The sequence below is a fragment of the Electrophorus electricus genome, chromosome 14, assembly GCF_013358815.1.
Source record: "Electrophorus electricus isolate fEleEle1 chromosome 14, fEleEle1.pri, whole genome shotgun sequence".
In the NCBI taxonomy this organism is placed as follows: Eukaryota; Metazoa; Chordata; class Actinopteri; order Gymnotiformes; family Gymnotidae; genus Electrophorus; species Electrophorus electricus.
The window spans coordinates 938409-965000 of NC_049548.1; the positions used below are offsets into that span (position 1 = coordinate 938409).

Below are 26592 nucleotides of genomic sequence, written 5' to 3' on the forward strand. Positions count from 1 at the left end.
GCCCTAGGAATGTGGCAGTGCTCTCCAGCCAGACCGTTAAACCACAGGAACGTAGCAGTGCAGACTATGCAAAAAGCTTAATAATTAAATACATTCTTAAAATCTCCATGCACAGCAGCGCCGGGTTGCATGACAGATGCCCCAGGATCAGGTCAAAGTCAGGGAGAGAGAGTCACAGGTGGATATGTAGCAAATCTGCCTTCACCAAGGGCTAAAATGAACCTTTGAAACAGTCTGATCTTCAGATTTGGCTCGGAGAGCATCAGTTCACAAGCTCTTGGTGTATCTTGTATCTTATTAACATTTGGCAGTTCCCCATCTGCAGTAGTACAGGCAGCTAGACTGCCAAGAAGCTTCAGCCCACAAGAAAGGCTTAGTATAATCATTATATGTTACAGTACAGTAAAAAGAAGTTATTCAGCAGATATATAGATAGATATAATTAATTCAGTTATTAAAGCAATAAAGGCAGAATACAGTGCACTAGATATTTGAAATCATCTGAAGCAAATAATCAGTCTATTTTTAAGTGAAACTTACTATAATGAGATACTGAGATGCATGTTCTTGTTCTCAGTATCAAAAACATGCATCTCAGTATTTCATCAAAGTATCTCAGCAAAAGCCCCCCACCATGCCCAGCACTCCCCTCCTTCAAATCTTGCCTTAAAACACATCTCTTTTCCCAACACTTTTCATAACCTTTTTTTTATTCGTATTTCTTCATTATTGTGTTGTCAATTTTATTTATTTACTTTTTTCCCCCACTATCATTGTAAAGCGACCTTGTGCTTGTGAAAGGTGCTGTATAAATTGAACTTATTATTATTATGAGAGAAACTTCATGACAAAGGCAGAAATCTGACGTAAGCACTCAAGACTTGCTGTGGGGCCTGCCGGTTAAAGATGAGATTCAGGGATATTCAGAATACAGTCTTAAATTTATATACGACCTTTTACTGTCTAGACTTTACATTGTATGTAACTGTAGCCTTTACTTGATAAAGATCCACAGTATTCCCTTTGGGTTATTCAAAAGGCTAATCACAGCATGGATACTTTTAACTGCAGACATAAGAGTATTCTTGAACTAGGAGTATTTAACGAGGAGTACCACACGTAAAGATGGGTGTGGGCAAAACTGTAATGTCGCTTTAGTCGTGTTAAACAGATGGACATGAAATGCACTATAACCCTTTACACTGATAAAACTCATTCTAAATTAACCAATCGCGCCAGATGTAGAAACCTGAAAAACGTGCCTAGTAATCTCCTTGCGTAAGGAATAAATTAATTCTCTATTCTTTCCCAGCTAATCCGTCAATCGTTTTGTCCAAAAGCGGAATAAACACTTGTAGCGTTAAAGTGAATTTTCTTTTTTGGTCGTTGTTGGCATATTTGCTGAGCAATCATCCCATTGCCACAGGCTGCTGTGAGAGGTCTGGTCTCTGTCCTTAACCCCGAACCCCCGCGTGCTGGCCGTGACGATGCGCTGACGCTGTAGTCCTTCACCCTCGCTGAAGAAACCCGGGTAGGGGAAAGAGAGGGCACAGCGGGTTACTTTCTCAAAGATCTGTCTTGCGGCACGGCAAACTGAATTACATCAGCTGCTGGGATATTTTGTACACAGAGGGCAAGAAAAATGGAAGTTCCACGCGTGGGACACAGCATCAGTAGCCCCACGAGTCCCTGCGAAGGCATGATTAAAAACCTCAGTTTGGACGCGATCCAGCTTTGTGACAGAGAAGGTAAGGTCACTCTGGGCGAATGCGAAACCGGGTATTGTTCAGCTATTTCGTTTTTTTTCTCACTTAGTACTAGTCGAACAGCCGCTGTAGCGAAAATTCCTTTTTAATCATGTTGCAGGCAAGGCTCCCTTTCTCCCAATAAACAAAGACACGGACAGAAATTCAGCTTTTAGATTTCAATATTGCATTTTGATGTTCTTCAGATAAACGGACTAATAGTTTTGACAGGTTTAAGCACTAGAAGCCTCTGCTTCCTTTAAGTGATGAGAGAGATTCGTTGGCATTTCTGTCGTTGGTTTAAACCAGAAGGCACACATGTGAGCGCCGCGCTGGGAGAAGGCAGCACTGGTCGGTTTGTTCAGCGTTCAGCACCATGGACACGGACCTCGGCGATGGCGCGCCGGAGCCAAGACTGCTTGGCGCAGTTGTAGTTGGAAAAGCTGTATTGCGTTCAGTTTCACACAGAAAGGAGAAGTGCATAATCGACATGACTCTTTGTTAGGAGTAAAACAGAAAACTCGGTTGCTCATCAATACAGACTTCGCTTTAGATGCAGATTTTGCTGAATCATCTCATCAAAAGTAGTCTACAATTTGTAGTTTATCTTTGGTCGAAACAAGGTCACTTGAGAGGGCGTCCCAGTGTTATACCACAGCTCATCGCCGTAATACTTCCAAAACCTAATAATTTTAAAACCTTGTTTTTTAAAGACTTGTATTTGGACTGATCTTGTATTTTGATATGTGGCTGATTCGTTGTGCTTCTGTCCTGTCATAGGCGTGTTGTAATGTAGAGTCTGACGATGGGGGTCATTTGTAGATACCCTGTCATAAAAAGCCGTCGTGTACTGACATATGTGTATATTTTGTACTTTTCATACTTTCATTTAATTCGTTTGTGTTCACATTTTTCTCAACGCGGTGAATGGTCAGCCGTTATTGTTAAACCAGAAAAATGTTAAAAAAAAAAAAAAAAATTGAAACCGGCAGATTTCTTTGTCGAAATGTCGAAATGTAACACAACTGGCCATAGAGAGGGTCCAGTGGCAAAGACAGCCAAAGCAAAACCCGCCAATCATCTGTACGATAGGGACCGTTGTTCAGTTTCCTTGGACTATTGTCCATTTACAATGAGTTCTAATACTTTGCCGCTGCTGCTTATTGCTGTAATCTTTTGAATTCGTAATCTTGGCTGCCTGGTATGCTAAAGTGAATTTCTTAAGAGGCTTGGGCTACTTTATATTCCACGCCAGTAACAGCAGTCTGTTCGAGAAACCTGGAGAGAAAGAGAGGAATGAGAAAAGAGTGTGTGTTCTTACTGACATACTGCCTGTGCAGAAAAACAAACAGGGTCTGTGAGGTTTATATAATGGCTGTTTGTGTACATGGCCCCTCTTGTTTGTCTTTCACTTTTGCACTTAACAGTACATCTAACAGTACAAGTTTAAATCACATCTGTGCTAGCCTATCGATGAGCCTATTACTCACTGGCTTTAATAATCAAATGTGCTGTTTCCAGTACCAGATGGAGAGGATTGCCATTCTTTGTTGTTGTAGGATGGGCACAACAGTGATGTTGCACATGCGCCCATATGATCCCAAAAGGCCCCTGAACCAAAGCCAGGGCCTGATGGTCTATTAGCCCCTCCTCTCTCATTTGCATGCATGACAGCAAAGCTTGATGTGGTATGACAGGGACCATGATGTGGATATGCTCGCCTGAGCTGAGTCATGCCGGAACATTCTGTCCATTCCCAACTATTCTCTCTACCCACCGTGCCCCCAGCATGTGGTATTACAGCCCCTGCCACGGATCCCTCACGACCATCCTCACAGCTGCGTTCCACTTCACCTAGAACAGGTCAGCATGAGCACAGAGCTACGTGTGCTTCCATGTCTCCCCTTTAGCCTTTAAACATACAGATGAGGTGGTCTGTAATGCACAAGCAGCTGCTCACAATTGGGAGAAGGCCCCGAAGGCCAAGGTAGGGGGCAGCCCTCCATGCATGGAAACAAATGGGTGCTGATGCGATAGATTCTCAGCCTCTCTCCCTGGGCACATGGCGTGGCCCAGCTACGTGGGTGATGACTGGGTCCATGAGATGATATGCCATCTGCCAAGCCTGCCCACTTCTCAGACAAACAAATGTGGTGATTTAGCACAGGCCATCAATTTACTAATTGTTTCCCCCAAGATCATAGCTTTGAGAAAAGACAAACACTGCAAATCAGATCCCAATCTGAGGGAGAGAGAGCTGATTCCTCAGTATTAACCCATTCAAGTTGAGTGTGGGAGGAAGGACCACCCTCATTCCAGACTAATGGTATTGTTGCAGAAACTGGTATTCTCTCAGATGATGGATGGGCCATTCCGACCAATGGCGTCTGAAATAAAGAGACTAATGTGAGTAATGCTTGGGGTTATTCATGCAACTGATGACACCTCTGTTTTAGAAACCTCACTGTCAGTAAACATAACCATACAAAACTGTCAGTATGGTTCTAATGGAAGCAGTGGGATTGTGTTGTCTGTCATAGGTCCCTCAACAGCCAAATCTACAGTGGTGAATTCACTCATACAGTGTTCAGTTTGACTTAAACCCTGCAGGTGTTAATTCAACACTGGCATGTTTTACTGGGTGTATCATAATGCCAGCCACACGCACACCAAATCTGCTTCCATTTCTGAATACCACGTGAGACTTTCCCCTCCCGGGTTCCATTGCACGTGAAGTTCGTATCAGTGACTCTGTTGCTCACACAGCGTGAGGTGTTCACACCAAGGCCGGGCACATAGCACAACACTGCACACTTACATCTCACCTCGCTGTTCCGCCTAGCATACATTCCACACAAATATACACCATCTGCTGCTGTCCAACATGCAGAAAGGTAGCCCTTGCCAGCAGAACAGACTGCTACATAAATATGCTTCAGACATTTTCTAAATAGTACTGAATTAATTTCTTGAATTATTACTTGGAAAAGCCCAAGTTTTTTCAAAAAGCCCAACACTTTTCAAATGACAAAAACCTGAAATTGTCTAATGGGCTTGGCCAGTTATTACCATTATTATGGAGAATTTGATGTCCTTAATAGGCAGAAGGTAACACAGAGAAATCACTTTATGCATCTGTACCTCAGGGTTCATTCTGTAACTTACTAAATTTCATTGTAAATGAAACGTTGAGATTTCTAGCCTGAATCCTGTAAGCATTACTCTTCATGTCAGCAGCATTGTCAATATTTAGGATTTAGGCCATAACCTTCGTATATGCCTTGTGGATAATGATGTAATCTTGCCAACAGAGGCCCCTTCAGTAGGACATGCCCTGGTCAAAGCAGGATGACGACAGCATAATGCAATGCACGACGGTGTGTGTCGGCAACTCACAGACACAGGAATCACAGCAATAGATCTTTGTAACTTTTTTCCATTTTTGATTATGCAGATTTTCGATCATGATTAACCTTAAAGGATCCCTGAAATGTAGCTCATATTTCCCAGTGCTATCCACCAACCTTCCCCTCAAGGCGCTTCTAAACCTTTTCTAAACCTTCTGGTAATTTCACACTGAAAGCTGCTACTGGCATGTCTGACATAGAGCCTCAGTGGTCTTCAGGGGGGCTGCTCTTTGGAAGCAGTGATGCTTGAGAGCAGTGTAACAGTGCCCGTTGTCATAGCAACATCACAAATAAAAGGTGGTGAACTCAAAGTATCATGACTGATCCCTCCATGCGGCCTGTGTGTGACCCCACAGAAAATGCGTGGCCTACAAACACAGCTGTTAGAGTAATCCTCTCACAGTCTGAATAAACGGGCCAATTCCGAGTCTTTAAAGCACTTGATAGCAGAGTTCATAATGTCCACTTCTCTAGCATTTCCCGGTCTTTTTTCTTGGCAGCTAAGGTTTCGAGGTTGTTGTCAGTCTGTGGAGACAGCCCTGCGGAGCCAGCCATATGGCCCTGATGTCCTGGTGGTGTCCTGAGCCTCCCTTGCACTGTCCCTGGACCCTCCTCAACACATCCTGGCAGGACGTCACAGCCGAACAGGCTGGTCCACATTCACCTTGCCAGCCTTTGCTCACACCCTTTCCTGCCTCACCATCGCTTCCCAAATCACAGCCGGCACACTTCATCGAGTGTGGAAGGTTCAGAAGAAAGCAGCTGGCTTCATGTAGTTTCCACCTCGTCATCTAGTCTCATGTCTCTACATTTTATTACATAACGCTTTTTCACGTGTCCTCTGACGGTTCTATAAATACAGTCACTGTGTGATTGCCTCAAAGCCTTGTCATCACAAAGCAAAGCCAAACAGGAGGAAAAGTGCAAACTCAGCAACACCTTCCTCTATGACTCCACTCTTCAGCTTCTGTTGTTGCTGCTTTGGCTTAGCAGCTGCTAATATCAAATGTTATAAGTATGCTTGGATAGGATTAGGCCCTTGGGCTCGGTCTAAAGCAAAAGGACAGACGAGGAAAGCAGACGGTCTCAGCTACATGACGAAATGTGCCGCCTCTCTGGGGGACGCCAAATCTGTGGTTAACCGTAATGATATTCAAGTGCATTTGAAGCAGTCATTAGGAGGGGTGCGTGTTAATTACAGCTGCTGTAAATCTCTTCATTCAGAGAGGCTTGGGAAAAAAATGCTGACTTTGCTCTTGAATTTCAAGTGCAGTCAGAGTTGTAATTTCTGCTTCTGTAATATGCTCATGTTGTTCTCAGTCCAAGGTGAACAGCTCCTTTTAGGAAAAGTTTACACCATAAGGCAGTGAAAACATCAGTAAAATAAACCACCAGACTAAATATTATTACTAAATACAAATACACCACCATACTATATTATTAGTGTCATGAATGTTATTAGTTATATAATGTATTATATAATAATGTATTATTACATTATATAATAATATTTTTTAAAGTAGCTTCAAATGTGTCCCAGACTGGATGCAGGATTAGCACACGTGCTCAGCACCGCTGTTTTCTAGGTGAATTCCAGTGTGAATCTTCTTTCTGTGAGTCCCCTCATGACAACAGCAGTTGCACATCTATTTTCCACTGAACTAACCAAGAAGCTCAATCAAGTTCCCTCCAGTCCTTCCCAGATTCATACCGTACATTAAAGAATGAACTGTGGGTTATTAATAGAACTGGGGAGGGGCTGAGGCTTTGGTGGCTGATAAAACTTTCATGAGCAGCTGTGGCTGCTGGAATAGATTGCTAATGCCTGTGGCCCCCAGTGCCGTTCCACTCCGCTGTCTTCATCAGGGGCCTCGATGGAGAGACACTGCATAAACACGAGCAGCAGCGGACTTCCAGGCAGGAGCGGCAGGCGTGATTTATGAGCCTGGGAGGAAACCGCATCCCCCCGCGCGAGACAGCGTCACGTCTCAGGTCTCACCTGATGGTGCATTTCTGCCCTGCTGTGAACTACAGGACCTTACAGCGTCCATTCTTCAGTATTAGTACCAGTCAGGGACAGGATCTGGGGACACTGCCTAAATATGGCTCTCAATTGCCCATTCTTTACTGAATATGAGTTTCACTCTGCAGTTACACTGAAACTATACAACAGTGTATAGAGATTTGGGCCTTTGCGTCTCCATTTCTGTTGACTTTAGCGATCAAATCTTTAGCTTTTGTTCTGTGACGAAAGGATCTTTGGAGTGCAGAGGCTGGCAACAGTTCGTAAAGTGTCACTCCATGTACTCGACCTGCTTTTGTATGTTTCCAGCACAGAGAGTTGCATTTCCTAAAAGTTCATTGGGAACATTTCTCTCTATTAATTAAATTTAAAAAGTCTGCTTTAATAAATAGTAAATATTAATAAAGTCACAATGAAACGTGTCTAGCACTCTTTACCATTTAAGAATGCAGAACTTTATCTTAAATAGGCATTCAGACATCACATACATTTAAAGCACTTCTCTAAGATTATAGCTGTGGTTGAGCACATTAAATGAAAATAGGAACAATGGTCAAGTCTTCCTGTTTCTATAGTACAGCAGATAAAAACCTGTTAGAATGATGGGGCGACTAAAAAGTCATATCATATAATTCTTGATGTCATATCATAATGGGGGATGAGTCTACCAAATCTACTACGCTATTACCGGTCTGCAAATATAGCAAAGTTTCACTATTATATGTTCAGATAAAGGCCTCACCTGGCCAGTCATGAAGCTTAAAGCAAATCTTTCCTTCATGTTCGTTACTGACCTGTTTCAAGAAGAAACAATTGCTTTATTCACTTCCATACAGCAGGAAAACATTAACATTTACATTTACATTTACAGCATTTGGCAGACGCTATTATCCAGCAACTTACAAAAGTGCTATGTCATTTAAAGTTTGGTTCAAGTTCAAGATACAATTAAACTAGAATGTTTTTGAAACACAGGGATCAGTGCTGATGCCTATACATGCAAAACACATATAAGCTCCATCTCAGACAACAAGTACAATAAACAAAACCCAACAATAAGTACTAGAGTCAACACAGGAGCAGGGTCAGTGGTCATTTAAATATCCCATGAATAGATGGGTCTTCAGCCTGTATTTGAAGACTGTAAGGGACTCTGCTGTCTGGACAGCAAGTGGAAGTTTGTTCCACCATCTAGGAGCCAGGATAGAGAATAGTCTCGATGCTTGTCTTGCATGAGACTTGAAGCGTGGTGTTTCAAGTGCTCGAGGTACAGATCGGACTTTGACCATTGACATCATATATGGAGGGGCTGGCTCATTTTTGGCTTTATAAGCAAGCATCAAGGTTTTAAATCTAATGCGGGCAGCTACTGGAAGCCAATGAAGGGAGCACAGCAGTGGAGTGACGTGTGAACTTCAGACAAGTTGTAGAGGTCTGATTGCTTTTAGAGGAAGACCAGCAAGTAGCGAGTTGCAGTAGTCAAGCTTTGAGATCACAAGCACCTGGGCAGAAAGGGCCGAATCCTTCATATGTTACAAAGAAGAAATCAACAAGACCGGGTTAGATTTGAAACATGAGTTGAGAATGATAACTGGTTGTCCAAAGTTCTGCCCAGGCTATGAGCAGCTTCAGATGGTGATACCAGGGAGTTCTTGAAGGAAACTGTGAGGTCATGGTAAGGGTTGGAAGTATCTGGGATGTACAGAAGCTTGGTTTTACTGGGCTTCAAGTGGTGGGCTGTCATCCATCAGTCTGGAGACCTGTGTCGGAGGGTGGGAAAGAAAGAATACTATAGTCTTGATTTACCATATTTACAAAACAATATTCCTGATTAACAACTTTTTAGATATCTCCAAGTAAACAGCTTTGTCATTAAACAGTTCCCTTCTTTCCTATGCACCCCTCCTAAGGGTAGCAATTCTGATCTTAATCTATATGAGGAGGACCGTAGACCTTAATCCTTATGATAAGATAATTCAAACAATTGAGGCCCCTAATTTGAATGGAACCAACCTGCTTAGGAACAAGATGTCAGAGGAGTCTGCTTTAGATTTGGAATGACAGCAGAGCACAGATATTTTCCTATCTCTGTATACAGCAGGGATTAATACAATCTCCAGTACATTAATTAAATTTTTCCAGTGATCACTATCTAAACTTTATTGTACAGTAAACCCTCAATGTGTTACCAGGTTTAGGACTTCCCAAAGCCCAGCTACTCAAGGGCATATGTCTGATTTGTCAAGTTCTTACTAAACATTGAGGCTCTGTCTTTGAGTCTTTCTCATGTTTTTGTGATAAAAACAATCGCAATTTATTACATTTTTGGTACAACACATACAGAAAAATTCCACTGCATCTCATCCTGTGAGATGGTTAAGCAGGATGTGGGGACGAGTCATATAAACAAGAATACATGTTTTTTATTTGCACATATAACACATAGCACACAGGCTATTGGGTTCAAACACCGTCAACAGACATGTAAACGATAGACATTTATACATGTACATTAATGACACAATGAGGAGCAGGTGTGAAACACAGGGAGGGCATGGCCACACACACGAGGAGACATTCGGGGGTAGGGGCCGTACCATGAGAGAGCTCCTCCCCAACGGCGCGACTCCCGGCGCGCCAACTTATCAGGCTGCGGCCCCGAGAGCAACGCCAAATGGCGAGGCCAGATGACCGAATGACCCGACACAGGCCAGCGCGAGCAAGACAGAGAGGAGAAGCACAGGGACCAAGGCGACAACAGACACAGGGACTGACACACTAACAGGCACAGCCACAGACACCAAAGGGGACAAAACGACTGGTACAAACAACGGGACGGGACAGACCGTGACTGGGAGGGATACAACATCATTCCACATATTAACAAGTCCAGGTAAGCCGGCGAGAGCCCCGGGATGTTCCCCAGTTGTCGGCTGGGCTGCAGTCCAACCCGCCTGTGGGGAATCCCCCCTCGCTGATTTGGGTGGTGGCAACCTTTGCTGTACCGCCTCAGGAGGCGCTCCAGCCACCTTCCCCGTCTCAGATGGGCACTGGTGCTGCCTCCTTCCTGCCTCTACGAGGCTTCGGTACGGGTGCACGAGTTCCGTGGCTGTGTGCCCTAGCGAAGGGAGTTTCCTCCTCGAACGAGGATGCCTCTAGGTGTTTGGCGTGGGCTGGCTTGCTTGCGCCTCCTGGGTGGAGCCTTGGGTGGTATCGTAGCTGCTGGAGGCTCGTCGTTCCCGGAGATGACAGACTGAACGTCATGGTCCACGAGAGAATCCCCATAGAGGACCTCCTCCACCTCCATCGGTGGATCCTCCACATAATCAGACCAACCGCAGTAGAGTCGCTCTACTCCCCTCTCTCTCCACAATCAGCGTAGCCCTCATAATAGTCCATGTAGGAGTCGTAGGACCCAGCGGAGTCCACTTCCGCGTCTCAGTGATCGTAGTCCAGCTGGGGGCTGTGGGACTCCGCAGAGTCCGACCTCGGACGATACCCAGGGCCCCCACAATCATCCAGTGGCCTCCTCCCCTGCTGTGGAAGTCAGGAGTGTGCCCAGGAATATGGAGGGCTTCCCTGCGTGGGCTGTGGGAGGGCATTACGTCCTTCCCTCCCCTTCCTTTGTTTGCTTCCTCTCCGAGGCATCCTTCGGCGGTCGCTGTTTCTGTGACAAGGAGGTTAAGCATGATATGGGGACGAGTCGCATAAACAAGCACACACGTTTTATTTGCACATAGCACGCAGGCTATTGGGTTCAAACACTGACAACCACAGACATGTAAACGATATACATTTACACATGTATACTAATGACACAATGAGGAGCAGGTGTGAGACAAAGGGAGGGTGTGGCCACATTGACGAACACAAACGCATGAGGAGACGCTCGGGGGGAGGGGCCGTACCGTGACAGAGCCCCTCCCTAATGGCGCGACAGGGGCCAAGATGACAACAGACACAGCAAGGAGCTGTACCATGACATATCTGAACATTCCTAATCTGTGACTCCAAATAAAGTTTATTTTAAAAAAATAAAGAATTTTTGGCCCTTTTGCTGTCTACAGATTAAGTCATTACTCACTGGCTTACCAGAGATTTCCTCTGATTACATAAGTGCATGTGCACCAGCCTTGTTCCAGTGAGGTGCTGCATTGTCTGCCATCCCCGCTGCACCGTGTTATTAAGCCTCTCTGTGCTGCACTGCCTCCACATAAAGGAACGTGAAGAATGGGAGCTCTAGGAACAGACGGCGGGAACCTCATTGTGTGGCTTTTTCCCGGCTCTGCCGTACTGTACGAGCGCCTCTCTGCGTCACGCCGTGCGTTAATCCTTCTGGCCAGTGAATAGAACAAAAGCCCCACGCCAGGGCAGAGGCTCACGGGAGGGGAAGGCCCCGCCACTGAATAGGGCCCTTGTAGGGGACGGCAGAGTGGCCCTTGCAGAGAGGGGAGCATGAAGACACGCTTTGTCAGTGGGTCACATGCCTGGGAGAGAATCCGTGCAGCGCTCCGAAGGGCAGTCCTGGATTTGATCCCTTTTGTTTTATGCACATGCACTGCACTGAATACCAGAGAAAGTCAACATGAGAGACCTAAATTATTATGTCCAGTCCACTTAAGGTAGCAAGTCCCACATACTGATGGTATACTGAAGGCAGTCTATAGCCTAATATAATGGTACAGGCACCCACACATACTTGTCTAGGTCTGGTTAAGATATCAGCAAATGTTTCAGTACCTTTGACATTCAAAGAAAGATTTGCTTTTTTTCTCTAGAAGCAGTAAAATATAAATAAATAAGTAGATTGAATCAAAGCAGCTGTGGCAGAGTGAAATATGATGAAACACTTTGAAAAAGTACTCAGAACGAGAGATGGGTGAGAGGGCGGTGCCGAAAACCTTTCAGAGAAACGGGAGATTTTTCACTCTCCTAGCATGAGTTTCCGGATTCTCTGGCCAGGAGATTATTGTGCTGAAAAAACAAGGTTAGCCTCTTTTACCTCCCTATCGCTCTCTCTCTCTCTCTTTCCTGCTCCAGTTCTAGAAGCCGGGCAGTACTAGATGATGAGATAATCCTTGCTCCGCCTGTGCCAATGTGCCAGCCTTGTAAAACAAGCACTAAACCCCTTTTTAAAGATACTCGCATGTGGTTAGTGTCCAGTCCTTGAGTCCTAGCGGATGCACTGGTGCACAGGGACAGTTCTGTGGCCAGACACTCATCCCTGCCTTTGACTAGCACACAACACTAGTCTGATCATCCCACACGAGGAGGAATTGTCGAGGGGATCGTGGAGAGAAAGACATTCTCTTGAGCTGGTAGGTACCACATATTTTCTCTTCAGCTCTGATCTGGTTTGAGCTTAACATCTCACATCACTGGTTGTTTTGCACACTGTGCCATGGTGTGAAAATTACTGGATGGGGGAGCAGAATGCACGTGACAAAAGAGAGTAAAGGAGAAATACAGAAAGGGTATGCACCACAAACTAGTGAAGTGAGAGAAGGATTTTGGGTATCCCACTTTGGGTGGAGTGAGGACAGTGTGTGCCTCCTAATTGTCTTGCTGTGAATCTTTCTCTTTGCCAGACATTTGCCAATTGTCAGCGGTGTTTTGCTTCCTTAAACACTGGTGCAAGATTGAAATGAATACCATGTGAGAGTCCTGTAGAATTCAGACACTGTCAAAGGCATCATGAGAGAAGTGCATTCTTTACAATAGCTTTCAGCACCAAAAAGGTTGGAGGAGAAAATGCACAATTACGTGTGTAATATGTCATAGCAAAGTGTAGTAATCGCATTGAAGATTTTGCATACTGAGAACAATTTTCATTTCTGGGACAACGTAGAATATGTCATATAGTAACACTTATGGATGGACAATTTAATAAGCCCAGACATGTAGCTTTTCCTAAATGCTAGATCCCTCCTCGTAATTCTCTTAGTTCCTGATACAAATGTCCTTAGAAGGAGAAAAGTCTAAATTAGTTTGACATGATATTCCCAAGATAGCACCACTGAAGCTTGGCTCAATGCTTGCTTGTGTTTAGCATTCAGAGATGGTAATTCCCTAAAGCAAGCAGTTAGAGCCTAATGGGTTTTTTGTTGCAGATCTGTTTTGTGCTGTTAGTCATCTTTATGTTACACAGAACGTCGTATGGATTTGGCTCTGACCCTTTGTTATAAATTAATGGAAATTTCATTGATACAAATGCAAAGTGAACTGGGAATATTTTTTCAGCTGCTAGCTCTATTGGGCTCTGTCACAAATGGGGTTTAGAGCTCAAATGATCAATGTAATCACAACCATTTATGCATTACATCTCAGAATTCTTCTTTCTTCAGAGACTCTAAAATACCACCAGCTGTTGTTGATCCAGCTTTTGATTTTTTAACTTTTTATGTCAGACCTCTTGGATTGTTGTTTAATATGTGTAAGTATTGAGATTGATGTATATCTTTGGTGAAACCACCCCATCCAATTCCCCAACCCCACACACACCTACAGGCAAACAATGAACAACAGCCCACTATTGATTAGTCTTTTTTAAACTTTTTTTAAATCATGCATTCCTTTTTACTTTATAAATGGACCTTATGTATCTTTTTTTTGCCTTGTATTGCCTTGTTCAATACAAATATGGCCTTGTCAACTCTGTGTTTATACTAGCTTCCCTGTCACTTGTGTGGGTGTGTTAAGGGAGTCTCACCCTGCCATTAATTTTAGCCCCTCTGCTTTCTCAGTTTCTGGTGACAGCACAATATCTGTGACCTACAGCGTTCGCCTCCTCTGTAATTAGAGACTCAGAGACATGTTGTGGGGGCGCACTCCAAAACAATCTGTGCTTCATCCTTTCTCACTGACGCTTCTCCTTACGTTCATCACCACAAGCTCATTTGTGATCTGAAGTCGAATTACTTCCTGGGTCGGTAGGGTTTTTGGTTTGTTTTTTTGTTTGTTTTTTTTGGTAGACGGAGATGTAGTGAATCGTTTGGAGATGGAGGTACAGCAGAAGAGCTTCTGACATGGTGCCTGGTGATCCAGAGCCATGGTTCTAGAGGTTCACAGTGCAACTCTATGTGTGGGTCCCAGGCTCTGGCTGCCTCTCAGTTCCCATTACCTAAAGCTGTAGAGGAATCAGCACAGAGGAGAAACAGAAGAGCTACAAAACACTTATTCTCTGTGAATGTAGTGGCTTAACAGGTGGTTGCCTGTGTCTGGAACTCCTATTTTATGCGGACAGACGTGGGATGATATCTTGCCTGTAGTGCTGTTCCCAGCTCTGAATGAAGTGCCTGTATCTCCAGTGTATGAATGTATCTGTTTGTATGTTTCTTCTGGCTGGTTTGAGCTGACTGGGAAGGTAGTGTTCTATCCAGGATAACTTTTCAAGAGCTCTCTCTCTCTCTCTCTCTCTCTTTCATTCAGCTCCACTCATACCTTGCTTCATACCGATTGGAAGAATAGGCACCACATTGAAAAGACATGAATCTTTGTTATCTGTAACAGTTGCACAAGTGTGGGAAAGCTCTTACTTGTTCTGGCCCTAAGGACTGGAAGTCTGAACTTCTCTCCCTCATATTAGTAGTAGTTGTAATAATAACAGCGGTAGAATTATTGTGCAATTGGACTATTAACACCAATAGAAATTTTAATCCTGAGATTCGGTGCCAAAAGTGGCCTTAATGTGAGTGTGTGCAAGATGCCTGATGGATATGTTTGTTAGAAATGCACAGATGGGCTTGGCAGTTTGAAGCCAAGTCTTGGGCTAACATTGGTGCTGTAACTGCAAGCCACATGTCACGTTCCAGTTGGCACCCGGCCCAGAGAACATAACACAAGCACCAATCAAATCTCCCAACCGCCCTCCCCAATTGCCCCCTTATTGATTGCCCTCACCTGTTGCCGTTCACTTCTCTCCTATTTAGCACCAGCAGTGCGTCTAACTGGCCTTCCCTTAGACTAATGCCATGATCTTTTCACCTGTTTCCCCTCAGGACTGCTCCGTGCCATCTGAGTGCCTTTTATGTTTGTCAGTGAAACCTGCTTTACTCCTGCACTCGCGACTCTGTCCTCTGTCAGTGTATTGTCACAGCCCAGCCTGCATTCACACACAAGAGCAGATGGGAACTTGGTGATTGATGATTACCTAGTCACTGAAAGACCTGTGTTCTGCCGTGGCATCTGTATACGTGCAGGACACTCACAGTAGCATTAGCATGTAGGAGAATTCCTTCATCGGTGCAGAAAGGTAAGAGACACCTTTCTGGACACCTCTTTAATGCCCCTGGCATATGGACTAACGCACTGACCTATGCCAAGCATTCTCGTGCGTGATAACACCCTGCTGGTGACAGATGTTCTGCTCAGTGATCTTACATCACATCTGCATTTATGAGCACGATGACCTATACAAAAGAGATGGGTGTATCTGACATTATTTCTATTGACAGCTTTATTGATGTGACCTTTCCTGAGGATTCAACATTAACATGTGCTTAAACAATAATTTACTAGAATTCCCAATGGAACACACTTGCACAAAAAAGTTTATTATTATATGTATTTAAATCAGAGTAAGGAAAAGAGTTTGCACTGAATATTTGATCTCCTTTTGTGGAATATTTAAATGACCACTGATCCTGGTCTTATGTTGACTTACTGAAAATCTAGTACTTATTATGTATTGTTTATTACACTGATGTTGACTGCTCCTTTATTGACTAACAAACTCTAGTACTTATTGTTTATTGCTCTAATCGTTGTCTGTTATAGAGTTTGTGTTTCACACATCTAGGCATCAGCAGTGATCCCTGTATTTCTACAGTATTCTAGTTCATGTGTATGTTTGACTCTAACATACTGTACTGCCTAGGATGTATTCTATGTGTAAATGACAAAGCACTTTTGTAAGTCACTCTGAATAAGAGTGTCTGCTAAATGCTGTAAATGTAAATATGTAAAGCTCAGTGGTTAGGGTACTTAGACTTGTAATCGGAAGGTTGCTGGTTCAAGCTCCTCCACTGCCAAGTTACCACTGTTGGGTGCCTGAGCAAGGCCCTTAACCCCCAATTACTCAAGTTGTGTTCTGTCATAATTAAGTCGCTTTGGATAAAAGAATCAGCTAAATGCCTGAAATGTAAATTAGTTAGGAGAGGGCAGGTCCAGTTTTGGCTTTGTACACAGATGCAGGGTTTTAACTCTTCTGCAAGTGATTAGAGGAAGTCAGTGGAGGGAACGCAGCAGTGAAGTGATGTGTGTAGACTTGGGAAGATTGAACATGAGTATCTGCATTCTGTGTCAGCTGCATGGGCCTGCTGGGGTGTGCAGGGTGGCCTGCCAAGAGAGAGTGGCAGTAGTCCAGGCTTGAGTTGGCAATGGACAAGACACGCCTGCACCTTGGCACGGAATATAGTATACACTCGAAAATGTAGCATGCATTGGCTGAATGCTACAAATTGCAGTACATTGTGGGTCTTAGTAAACTGTACAGGGAGTGCTGATGTAATTTCAAACACCACTCCAAAAATGCCCAACACACTATATAATTCACTATGTCTGTATTTGGAACTGATTTCTAAGAAAATATATAGATTTAAGAAAATATATAGATGTATGAGACTGAAAGATGACAATATTCACTACTGAAACAGCCAAATGAAAAACAATATTTTATACCAAGCTCAAACTTTTGGGAAAAATGGCCTAAAAATTATATTTTTAATATCTTTTAATTTTGCAAGTAATCGCTTATCTCTCATCTCACTACCCTACGTGAGTCCCACAGGTTTCCCTCTCCAGTACTTCGCAGCTGTGCAGAACCCTGCACTCCTGTGTGCTTTCACACTTTCTCATCGCCTGTTTAACTGCTTCTGCAATCCCTACAACTTTTGCTGGTTTTGTTGTTATTGGACTTCATTAAAATCTCCTTTTTTGTTTCATCCCTTGGATCTCACTGTGTCTGCGACATGTCACATGAACACAAGAGCTTCATGAAACAATCAGGATATCACATTTTGCAGGTAAACTTGGTGTGAAGCCTTCTAAAAAGCTTTATAATAGAGATGAAAAACTGAGTAGCTCAGTTTTAGTATGAATGTAATGGGTCCCCTAAAGGTATTTAATGTTGTATAGTTCATAAAGCAGCAAAATACCCAGAGGACATAAAGGATACGACATGGTTCATAAAATGCAAATATTGATCTGTTTGGGTTGATGCAAATTTCAACTAGAGATTGGTCATTTTTAAAGCATATAGCAACATGAATCCAATAACATTCCTGGAAATAACTCATTTCATATTGCAATAGCGATGTATATGTGCAATTTTGTTCAGTCATAAAATCAGAAATGTAATTTCAAAATCACACAGCCAAAGAGGATCGATTGAAATCCCAGCTGAATGAGGCTGATGACCTCTCTCTCTCTCTCTCTGTTTTGTGTGTCTCTGTTTTTCTCTCTCTATGATGTTTTGTGCTCTGTGAAAGGTGAGGAAGTGGTTTTTGGTGATTTAAAATGTCTTTTTATTGTAAGGTATATTATTTTTGTTTGTACGGTGTGAAAATCTCCCCCCCCCCCCCCCCATTTGTAGCCCTTCAGCTATATGAGAAGGCCTCCTTAGATAAAGTTCACAGGAATAAGAGCGAGGAGCGAGGGTTTGTGTGTGGGCAGGACAGGGGCACTCTGAGAGGCCCCCACCACTGCCAAGGAATCTCACGTGGGATGGCAGGGGTGGAAAGCATCAAAGGATTAACCAAAGACTTACAGGAAAATGACTGGGAAAGGGTAGTGGAGACCAGCTTTTCCCAGTGAAAATGGTTCCTACCCCAAATGCTACTCTAGTATATTTCAACCTGCTGACTTCCATCTTATGACATAGATGTTGTAGTAGTGATTTAGTATGCTTCAGCCCCTCAAGAACATGGTGTGGGAGATCCAGAAGATGTTGGTTAACCTTTCTTTGTTTGGAGGCAGGCTTTGTTTGGCAGGCTTTGTTTGGCATTAAGTCCAGGATTCTTTCGTCAACTGTATGGCAAGGATGTCGGTCACATGCGCTCTTGAAGAGGTCAGGTGGAATGAGGCTTGGCCACCATTTGTTCGAGGCTGAGTTGGTCAACTTGTGTCTCCCTTCTGCAGATCTACTCCAAAAGTATGGAAAGTGTCTACTTTTTCAAGGGTATCTGGAACATGTTTGCTGGAAGAGCTACCATTCTTCAACCTTTTTCTTGAAACAAAGCATCTATCTTTAGACAGTCTGTGATCTTGTCTGTTACATGTAGGGTGTACAGAGTTTGGCCACTTTTTCTCCAGTGATATTGCAGAGACAGGTGACAACTGGAATCAAGGCATGGTAGTTTTTAGCACAAGCTATGTCAGAGGTATTTGGGTCAAGAACTTGCCAAACTGTCTTGTGTGATCCAACAATCACTTCTCTGTTGCTGCTGTGGAGGAAGGGAATGACGATGAGCGATGTCTCCAATTCCTTACCAACCAGAAACTGGATGCGAGACAGATGGGGGGGGAGCTACTTATGTCATCTTTGTGAAGGTTTCAAACACACCCCTTGTAGATGGCTTTCCGTCAACAAGATGGTCTGTTTTGGGTTCTTCTGCTTCCTTGTCAGCCATCAGGACGGGGTTCAGTAGTTCAGACATCAGCTGTATGCCTTACGGATAGAACACGCACACAAGCGGTAAGATGGTCGCCTGTGTTCACTTGTGTTTGGAAGATGAAAAGTGACATGCAGTGAAGGACAGCGGTGACTTACAAATGACGCTTGAACCCTTTGTTATGCGATTGTAAAAGTGATTCTTTTAGTTTGATATATGTAGCTTTATTTTTGGACCAATAAAGGGGAAATTAACAATTTCTTTCTTTCTTTCTTTCTTTCTTTCTTTCTTTCTTTCTTTCTTTCTTTCTCTTTCTTTCTTTCTTTCTTTCTTTCTTTCTTTATTTCTTTCTTTCTTTCTTTCTTTCTTTCTTTCTTTCTTTCTTTCAGGTAATAAGTCCCACGACAGTGGCATTGCTGAGATGGAGGAGCTTCCTGTTCCTCAGCACATTAAAATCACCAACATCACATGTGACTCCTTTAAGATTTGCTGGGACATGGATGCTCGAGTAAAGGAGCGCATCACACACTACTTCATCGACCTCAACAAGAAAGAGAATAAGCATGCCAACAAGTTCAAACACAAGGTTTGTATGAATTAATATCACTATATGCACTAATGTCACCATGTGCATAAATAACACTAGATGTGCGCTAATGTCACTATGTGCACTAATTTCTGTTTTCCACTGCTCTAAGAGCAAACTGCAAAATTTTAGTTACAACCTGAACCATCAGAATATGTGTAGTAAATTGCAACTTTGTGTGATGTTTTTTGGACTTTATGTGCAAATTTCTAAAGAAATTTTGAATACTGCATTTGTTTAACTCTTGAACTGCTGATGCCCAGGTGCAGTTTGAACATAATTATAAGACAGCATTCATAACACGTTCCTTGACATGCCACATCCCAGGAAAAAGGCCTCAGATTTCCTGAATCAGCTCTGCTCCTGCTTTTTTCAGGACGTGCCCACTAAGCTGGTGGCCAAGGCCGTACCTCTGCCCATGACGGTGAGGGGACACTGGTTCCTGAGCCCCCGCACCGAGTACACCGTAGCTGTCCAGACAGCGTCCAAACAAGGCGACGGCGACTACGCCGTGTCCGAGTGGAGCGAGGTAGTGGAGTTCTGTACGGCCGGTGAGAGGAGCACACATACGTGCATGCACACACACACTTATGCAAATACCCTCATGCACGTTTCTTTCCTTTTTCTTTTATACATATTCAGATACTATTAAAACACAGCCACAAAAGAAACTTGATTGACAAGAGCTCTTTAGTTACAAAAAGAAAAGTCTGTCATGTTTACCCACTGTACATGTTGCCATGGTTTCTTCAGACTGTTCGCACAGATTTATTTCTGGCTCTGCTGCACTTTTTCTGCCTTTTCTAGATTACTCCACAGTCCATCTGACACAGCTGCTGGAGAAGGCTGAGGTCACGGCCGGCAGAATGCTGCCGCTCTCCGTATTCTACCGCAACCAGCACAAAGAGTACTTTGACCACGTGAGGCACGTACCCAGCTAGATGTACCCAGTTCCCTTCTCTTGTGGATTACTGAGAGGGCATTACACAGCTTGGGAACAAGCGGTTACCAGCTTGGGAAAAGTAACAGAACTGAAAACACAAGCGTGCACTATGCTTTTGTAGTAATTATTTATTACTGAAGCCTTCGGTTTATAACCTTTACTTCATAAATCATTTATAACATAATCTGCTCATGAATCACATATAGACATTTATGGGCACTTATGTAATGTGTCACAGGCCGTGTGTAGTCATAACCAGTGTTTTATCTGAGCCTGTTGATGCTGGTGCCCAAAAAATTCATATTTATAAGGTTGTTATATTTATGAGTACTTTATGAAACATTTATGTACTACAATTCAATTATTGATCATGTGTCCTATAGTACAGAAACTATGGCTCTGCTCTTCTTAAGCCATGTTTTTGTGGCGCTGATTAGTAACAGAGGACAGGCAGCTGTTTAAGAGCCCACACTGTCCTCCCAGAGTTATGAGATCTTTGACCTTTATGGCGTGAGGAACTAAACACATGCACTGAAGCTTGCGTGTGGCAGAGGACTTTCGATCTGGTGGAGGGATTCTTATTCTTGTGTGATTGAAGTCTTGGGCAAAAAGGTCATTGGGGTGCAGTTGATTTAGCAGAGAACGAGCGAGAGGGCGAGCGAGCGCTCTCCATAGCCCAGCAGCGCACAACGAGCTATGCCAGACTCAACTGCGTCTGCCTATAGACTTTATTCCTTTTATTCGCTCTGACTTCCTCTCCATCTTTCTTTCTCCCACTCTATCTATCTATCTTTAGCTATTTATACATATTTAATTGCTATTTAACATCAGTCCTGGGACTGACACATGCCTGCGCCCTCACCCTGTCAGGGAGGCCCAGAACAACAAGATGGTGCCGTCGGTGAAGGACAACAGCGGCAGCCACGGCTCGCCCATCAGCGGGAAGCTGGAAGGCATCTTCTTCAGCTGCAACACGGAGTTCAACACGGGCGAGCCACCCCAGGACTCCCCCTACGGCCGCTACCGCTTCCACGTGCCCGCCGAGGTCCTTTTCAACGGCGACACCAACCTTTACTTCGCCGACTTCTACTGCATGTACACGGCGTACCACTACGTCATCCTGGTACTGGCGCCGCGTGACTCACCGGGTGACGAATTCTGCAGGCAGAGGCTCCCCCTGCTGGACGCCACCAACAACCGCTTCCTGACCTGTGTGGCAAGTGAGGACGGGCGCCTGACCTTCCACCACGCGCAGGACCTCATCCTGGAGGTCATCTACACAGACCCGGTGGACCTCAGCATGGGCACGGTGGCCGAAATCAGCGGCCACCAGCTCATGAGCCTGTCCACAGTCAACGCCAAGAAGGACCCCAGTTGCAAGACCTGCAACATCAGCGTGGGCCGCTAGCAGCGCCTCACTACTCATCTGGCCTCCATCGCCCCCTGCTGTCCAGTTTGGCACATTACACCCCCTCACTCCCTTTCCTGGGATCTATCTAATTCACAGAAAATCTCCCTTTAGGGGTCTGAAGACAGCATGCATCTCTCAGCTTTTTACCAAACACTTTTATTTTTGGGTTAGATATACTGCAGCCCTATTTTTCTATCTATGTCAAAAGGTTCTTGGTGGGATCCATTGCTCCATGGAAAAGTAACATTAGTTGTTTTGGTTTTTTAATCCCCATTGGCTGTGAAACTTTAAGCGAAGTTCCATCACTTTATAGAGCTTCGGCATAATATTTTGCCAAAGGTGTCAACATTAAGTAGCTCACATGACAAGCTGCTAGAGTCAACCATGTGTAGCCAGTTTCAATGAGGCATTATAAATGTGTAATAATAATAGATGGTTTTCGGATAATTCTAAAGAACATGGTAGATATTCCTACAGCATGGCTGTAATATAAACAACAAAAACAAGGACATCGGCATTTCTGTAATTGTCTTTCTTCAGTGTGTCAGTTTACTTAAAACCAGAACCATTAGCATACTGTTGTTGTTGTTGTTTTTTTCTTTTTTTTTTTTTTTAAACATGCCAAGAAGTATAAATAGAAAAATATTTATTTTTTACTGGTGTATAGAAAATGGACAGAGCCAGAAGTGCACAATGAGGATTTTGTGGTAGGAGACAGTCACAGTGGAGGAAAAAAGAACGTACACAAATGAACTGCATAAACCAATGCAAAATGAGCGTGCTAGAAGCTAACATTCAAATAGAGAAATTTGTTGTCGCAGCTGTGTACATCAAATCCGCTCCGAAAAACAGCAAACACAGCACGGAACAGACCACACCTGGTTGCAGAACAATTTGACAGTCTTTAGGTGTCTGGCATGCAGAGATACTAACCAACACTTGTAATAGGTCACTGCAATTGAAACGACAGGAGAAGCCAGCTGTACCTTTTCAGTTGGAGGGAGCAGAATTGGACTTAGTTACAGAAACCGTCAAGTCCGTTGCACCAAGCATATCTCCTGCTTCTATCTTTAGTAGTTTCAAATGGAACGGATCAGGCGTTTTTCTTGGGGTTTTTGTTGGTTTGTGTTGTAATTTTGGATCATGCTAAAACAGGACCTTTGTGCATCATTGTTAGAGCAGAGTCAACAAAGCCGCGTAGCTTCTGAAACTTTATTGATCTGTTCGTCTTTATCTTTGTCTCTCTGGTAGTTCTTCAGGAGGGCACTAGTCAAACTGCACCCTCTTTTGCATCTAAGTTACTTCATTACTTTCATTACTACGAGTCAGGTATGATTCATGTATATTTCATGTTGTATATCAGCTGTGACTGATAGCACAGTTTGAGTGTTTTTGGAAATCTACAGAATTTGCATATGATTGTAATTCTAAGTGCTTGAGGTTTGATTCCACAGTTAGCATAAGGTTGGGCAGACACTAAAGCGCCTCCCCATCACTGATCCCAGAGGTCTCCTCATTTTAGAGCACATGGTCATCAAGTTAAGGTTTAGTTCATAATCACAAACTCAGAATAAGTAACTGAGAATTGCATATTGATTCAGGCTTTGGTTAAAAAATATCTTCAAAACTGCTATAAAGTGCCATATTTCATAAGCATAGCCACAATAAACACTTTTTTAAAAAAATACACGTGTTATTCTCCACTGAATTTGAAGGGAAGTATGAGCACAACACAGAGCTCTGTATTTACATGTTATGGCATGCAGTAGCCACCCAGGCTTCTTAGAGTCAAAGAAACCCGTGTGAGACGAATGGGCCCCTCAACTTAGAATCGACAATAAAGTGCATTCTAGTGTTAATATGGCACGAGCATGTTGAATGTAAGAAGAAACCTGTTTTGGTCCAAATATCTGGTCTGTACTGAAAGGCAATTTTTCTCAGATAGTCTTAGTGTTTTCCTGTTTGCTAAGTAGAACCTCCAGCAAGCGTAGTTTGGCTTTGAGGGTTTTGTAGTCTTGGTATTCCTCAGCCATGGGAATCCGGTCATCCTTTTGTGCAGTCCTTGAGTGATTTAGGAGCAAAAAATTAAAAAATCAGAGAGGATTGAGATCATATGAGCCCAATTAAGCAGCGAGATTAACCCTTGTGTTGCCTTACTGAAGTAGTTTTGTACATCAGTGGATATCATCTTAAAAGAAAATAACTATTTTATTTTCTGCAGTACCTTTGCAAAGATTGTACAGAATCAGTCATTTTTGTGCTTTTTTTTTTCTATAGTTCTTTTTCCTTGTAAATGTAGTGTTTTGCCAACTAGGTGTGTGTTTAATCTTACTACTGTACTGAAAGTCCTTGTGGGTGTACATCTCTTTGTGTTTCTCTTCCTGTTTACAATTTCAAAAGCCAAGCATAACGAGTGTTCAATAAAACGTGTTACTGCCCCAGCTGTGTGTGCACGAGTGCTACCTGCCCATCTGTCTGAAGAAATGCTCCTCAAACGCACGGATGACCTTTCGCCGCTTCTTTTTCTCCGCCCGTGTCTCACGCAGACACGCCAGCAGCTCCGACCTGGAGCCATTAAACCGCAGTAAACCATGATGCTCAGCAAACCCTAATCCTCCTGCAGCAATCCTGCAGGGATTATAATCTGCACACAATCCCAGAGCTGGACACACTCCTTTACGTTTCCACACTCATCAATAATAAGACTCTAGATTACCAGTGTGGCGTTGAGGGCTGGCAATAAAATGGCAGGCTGAGAAGTGACCCTGATCACTCTCTTAATCATAAAGTTCCATGCTGGTGCAGGGATTGGTTATGATGTTTTTACATTAATGAAGCAGATACTTTATCTGACCGAAGCTTGCAGAAAGCGCCCCCACGTATCAGGGCAGATTCTACCACTCACCTGGAGGCAGAGTGCAGGTTGGACATGGAGAAGGCTGGCTGCCGCACCCCCTTCACCTCGTCCAGGGGGGAGACGAAGGTCGGGTCACTGTCCTCGTCTTCCTCGTCGTCCTCCTCTGGCACGACTTGCCACGGGGGTGGTGGAGTGTTCTGTGCCTCGTCTTCATCAGAGCCTTCCTCTTCCTCCTTAACCCAAAGCACATAAAAGTGGCCAATATGCTCCCCTGCGGAGTACTATGTAGGCGACGGGGAAAGGAAACAAAGATCTGTACAGTCCAGCGTCTCTTATGACTGAATGCATTTGCAAAGGCAGGGTGCCTAAATCCACAGGCATGAGCTCACAAGAGGTTTTCAATCTAAATCGCCTTCACTTTTATTAGAAAAGGTCATTTTGGGTGCCCTGTGCAATCATAAACAAGAGAAAATTGGATGTGGAAACTATTTAAGAGAACAGGGCCCTGCAACTAAGTACTGTTCATTTTTTACTGTGTTTCTTTCTGATGATACCCTATCAGTCACAGTGATTCCTGAGTGAGGATTCAGAGACATAACTGATGAAGATGCATTCCTGCTCCTCTGCTACAACTAAGACAAAGCAACAGATATTCAGACACAGTAGCCAAACAGCACGCTTACTATGGTAGTTATGGTGGCTGTGGCACACAGTAGGTGCTTCACCATCTGGTATCGGTCATACAGTGGCTTCACCAAGTTCCTCTCCTGCTTGGTGCCCTACAAAAACCAGAAAAGTCAGCACGAGGCAGCCGCAGTCCCCTTGCCAAATCACCCTCTGGCCGCGTCCTGCGAGTGGTCTCTTACGGGGCGTCCGTGCAGGCTCTCGAAGTACAGCAGGCATTTCTGCAGGGTGAGCTTCTCCAAGGCCATCTGCCTCTGGGTCATCTCCTGGAGAGTAGAACACGCAGGGTTAATCAAACGTCCTTTCTGTTCAGGAAACACATGAGCTGGATGCAGCCGCGGGTGTCCTCACCTTCATGTTGTCCGGGAGGCCCAGGGCCTGACGCTTTTCCCTCAGTCGCTTCATCAGCGTGTCCACCGTTTCTTCCAGAGAAGGCTTGTGCTGCTGGTGGGGATGCAGCTCTGTCGCCCCCTGCAGGCTGCCGGAGTACCTGCAGGTGTCAGTGGGCTGGCTGTTCTCCTGGCCGCGCGACTCCTCCACCGTCTGCTTCAATTTCAGGTCTGAAGACAAGCAGAAGGCGAACATGGACAAACAAGTTGACAAAGAGTGGAACAAATGAGCTGCCGCCTGTGGTGTGGTCAGATAAAACAAAAAGCTTTAAAAGAGATGTGTTTTCAACTAAAGAACTTAGTGGGCATAAAATCAGTGACACAAATCATTGTGGGATGAAACGTGATTATTAAAAGTGCAGCTTCAACATAAAGAAGGGCTAGAGAAGGTCATCTACCTTTTAGCTGCTTGCGAGACTTGGTGAGCTCACTCATAAGCTTGAATATCTCTGGATTGGCTGCCTTGTCATTGTGGGAGGGCTAACGAAGAGAAGAAAGACAAAAATGATTAAAATACTACAAACAGATATGTTTTAAAGAATGTCTAACCCCACCTGCCTTTAAGGCTTAGCCCTCAGTCACTGATACTGTAAAAGAAGATATCAGTAGGAGTTGTGAAAATCCAAGAATGATTATCTTTTGAAGGCATGTCTGATGTCCATATTTATTTAGCACATGTTTACCACCAGAGGCAGTAGTAAACCAAAGAGAAAACTTTTTCGTGCTGGAAGCAATGTAGGGGCTGGCAAACCCTAAGGGTAGTGTTTAATAAGTTTTAGTGTTAAATAAGTTAAACTCCGTCTCCTTTGGGTACCGTTTCCCTTATCTCTAGAATTTTCATCTAAATAATGTCAATGATTCAACACGTTTTAGAAGGATGGAATTCCCCTTTAAACCGTTGGAGCAAAGATCTTACGTCCGGTTGCTTTAGTACTGTT

General features: G+C 43.9%; 2 protein-coding genes across 4 annotated transcripts in view; one reads left to right on the forward strand and one right to left on the reverse strand.

Moving 5' to 3' along the window:
• Positions 1–1453: 1453 nt before the first annotated feature.
• phyhiplb (phytanoyl-CoA 2-hydroxylase interacting protein-like b) lies at positions 1454–22298 on the forward strand. 3 transcript variants are annotated; one of them, XM_027009427.2, is made up of 5 exons: positions 1454–1748; positions 19174–19370; positions 19747–19921; positions 20178–20295; positions 21184–22298. In XM_027009427.2, the coding sequence occupies exons 1-5, from the start codon at positions 1643–1645 to the stop codon at positions 21719–21721; spliced, it is 1134 nt and encodes a 377-aa protein (XP_026865228.2). In that variant the 5' UTR covers positions 1454–1642; the 3' UTR covers positions 21722–22298. The 3 variants fall into 3 exon arrangements, with proteins under 3 accessions (XP_026865228.2, XP_026865229.2, XP_026865231.2); XM_027009428.2 differs by lacking the exon at positions 1454–1748 and adding an exon at positions 12113–12493; XM_027009430.2 differs by lacking the exon at positions 1454–1748 and adding an exon at positions 18749–18867.
• Positions 22299–22353: 55 nt separating this feature from the next.
• fam13c (family with sequence similarity 13 member C) overlaps positions 22354–26592 on the reverse strand; it is an 8358-nt gene continuing 4119 nt past the window's right edge. The window contains exons 4-10 of the mRNA XM_027009426.2: positions 26053–26134; positions 25617–25825; positions 25448–25531; positions 25265–25360; positions 24630–24814; positions 24188–24289; positions 22354–23785 (exon numbers count right to left, since the gene is read on the reverse strand). Of these exons, the coding sequence (XP_026865227.1) occupies positions 23662–23785; positions 24188–24289; positions 24630–24814; positions 25265–25360; positions 25448–25531; positions 25617–25825; positions 26053–26134 (882 nt within the window). The 3' untranslated portion in view covers positions 22354–23661. The remainder of the gene's footprint in view (positions 23786–24187; positions 24290–24629; positions 24815–25264; positions 25361–25447; positions 25532–25616; positions 25826–26052; positions 26135–26592) is intronic.

Excerpts from the sequence above, each read along its gene's own strand:
- phyhiplb (XM_027009427.2), top strand. The coding sequence starts at position 1,643 with ATGGAAGTTCCACGCGTGGGACACAGCATCAGTAGCCCCACGAGTCCC. Across the intron at positions 19,922-20,177 it reads AGTGGAGTTCTGTACGGCCG|ATTACTCCACAGTCCATCTG; the intron begins GTGAGAGGAGCA and ends TGCCTTTTCTAG. Across the intron at positions 20,296-21,183 it reads GAGTACTTTGACCACGTGAG|GGAGGCCCAGAACAACAAGA; the intron begins GCACGTACCCAG and ends TCACCCTGTCAG.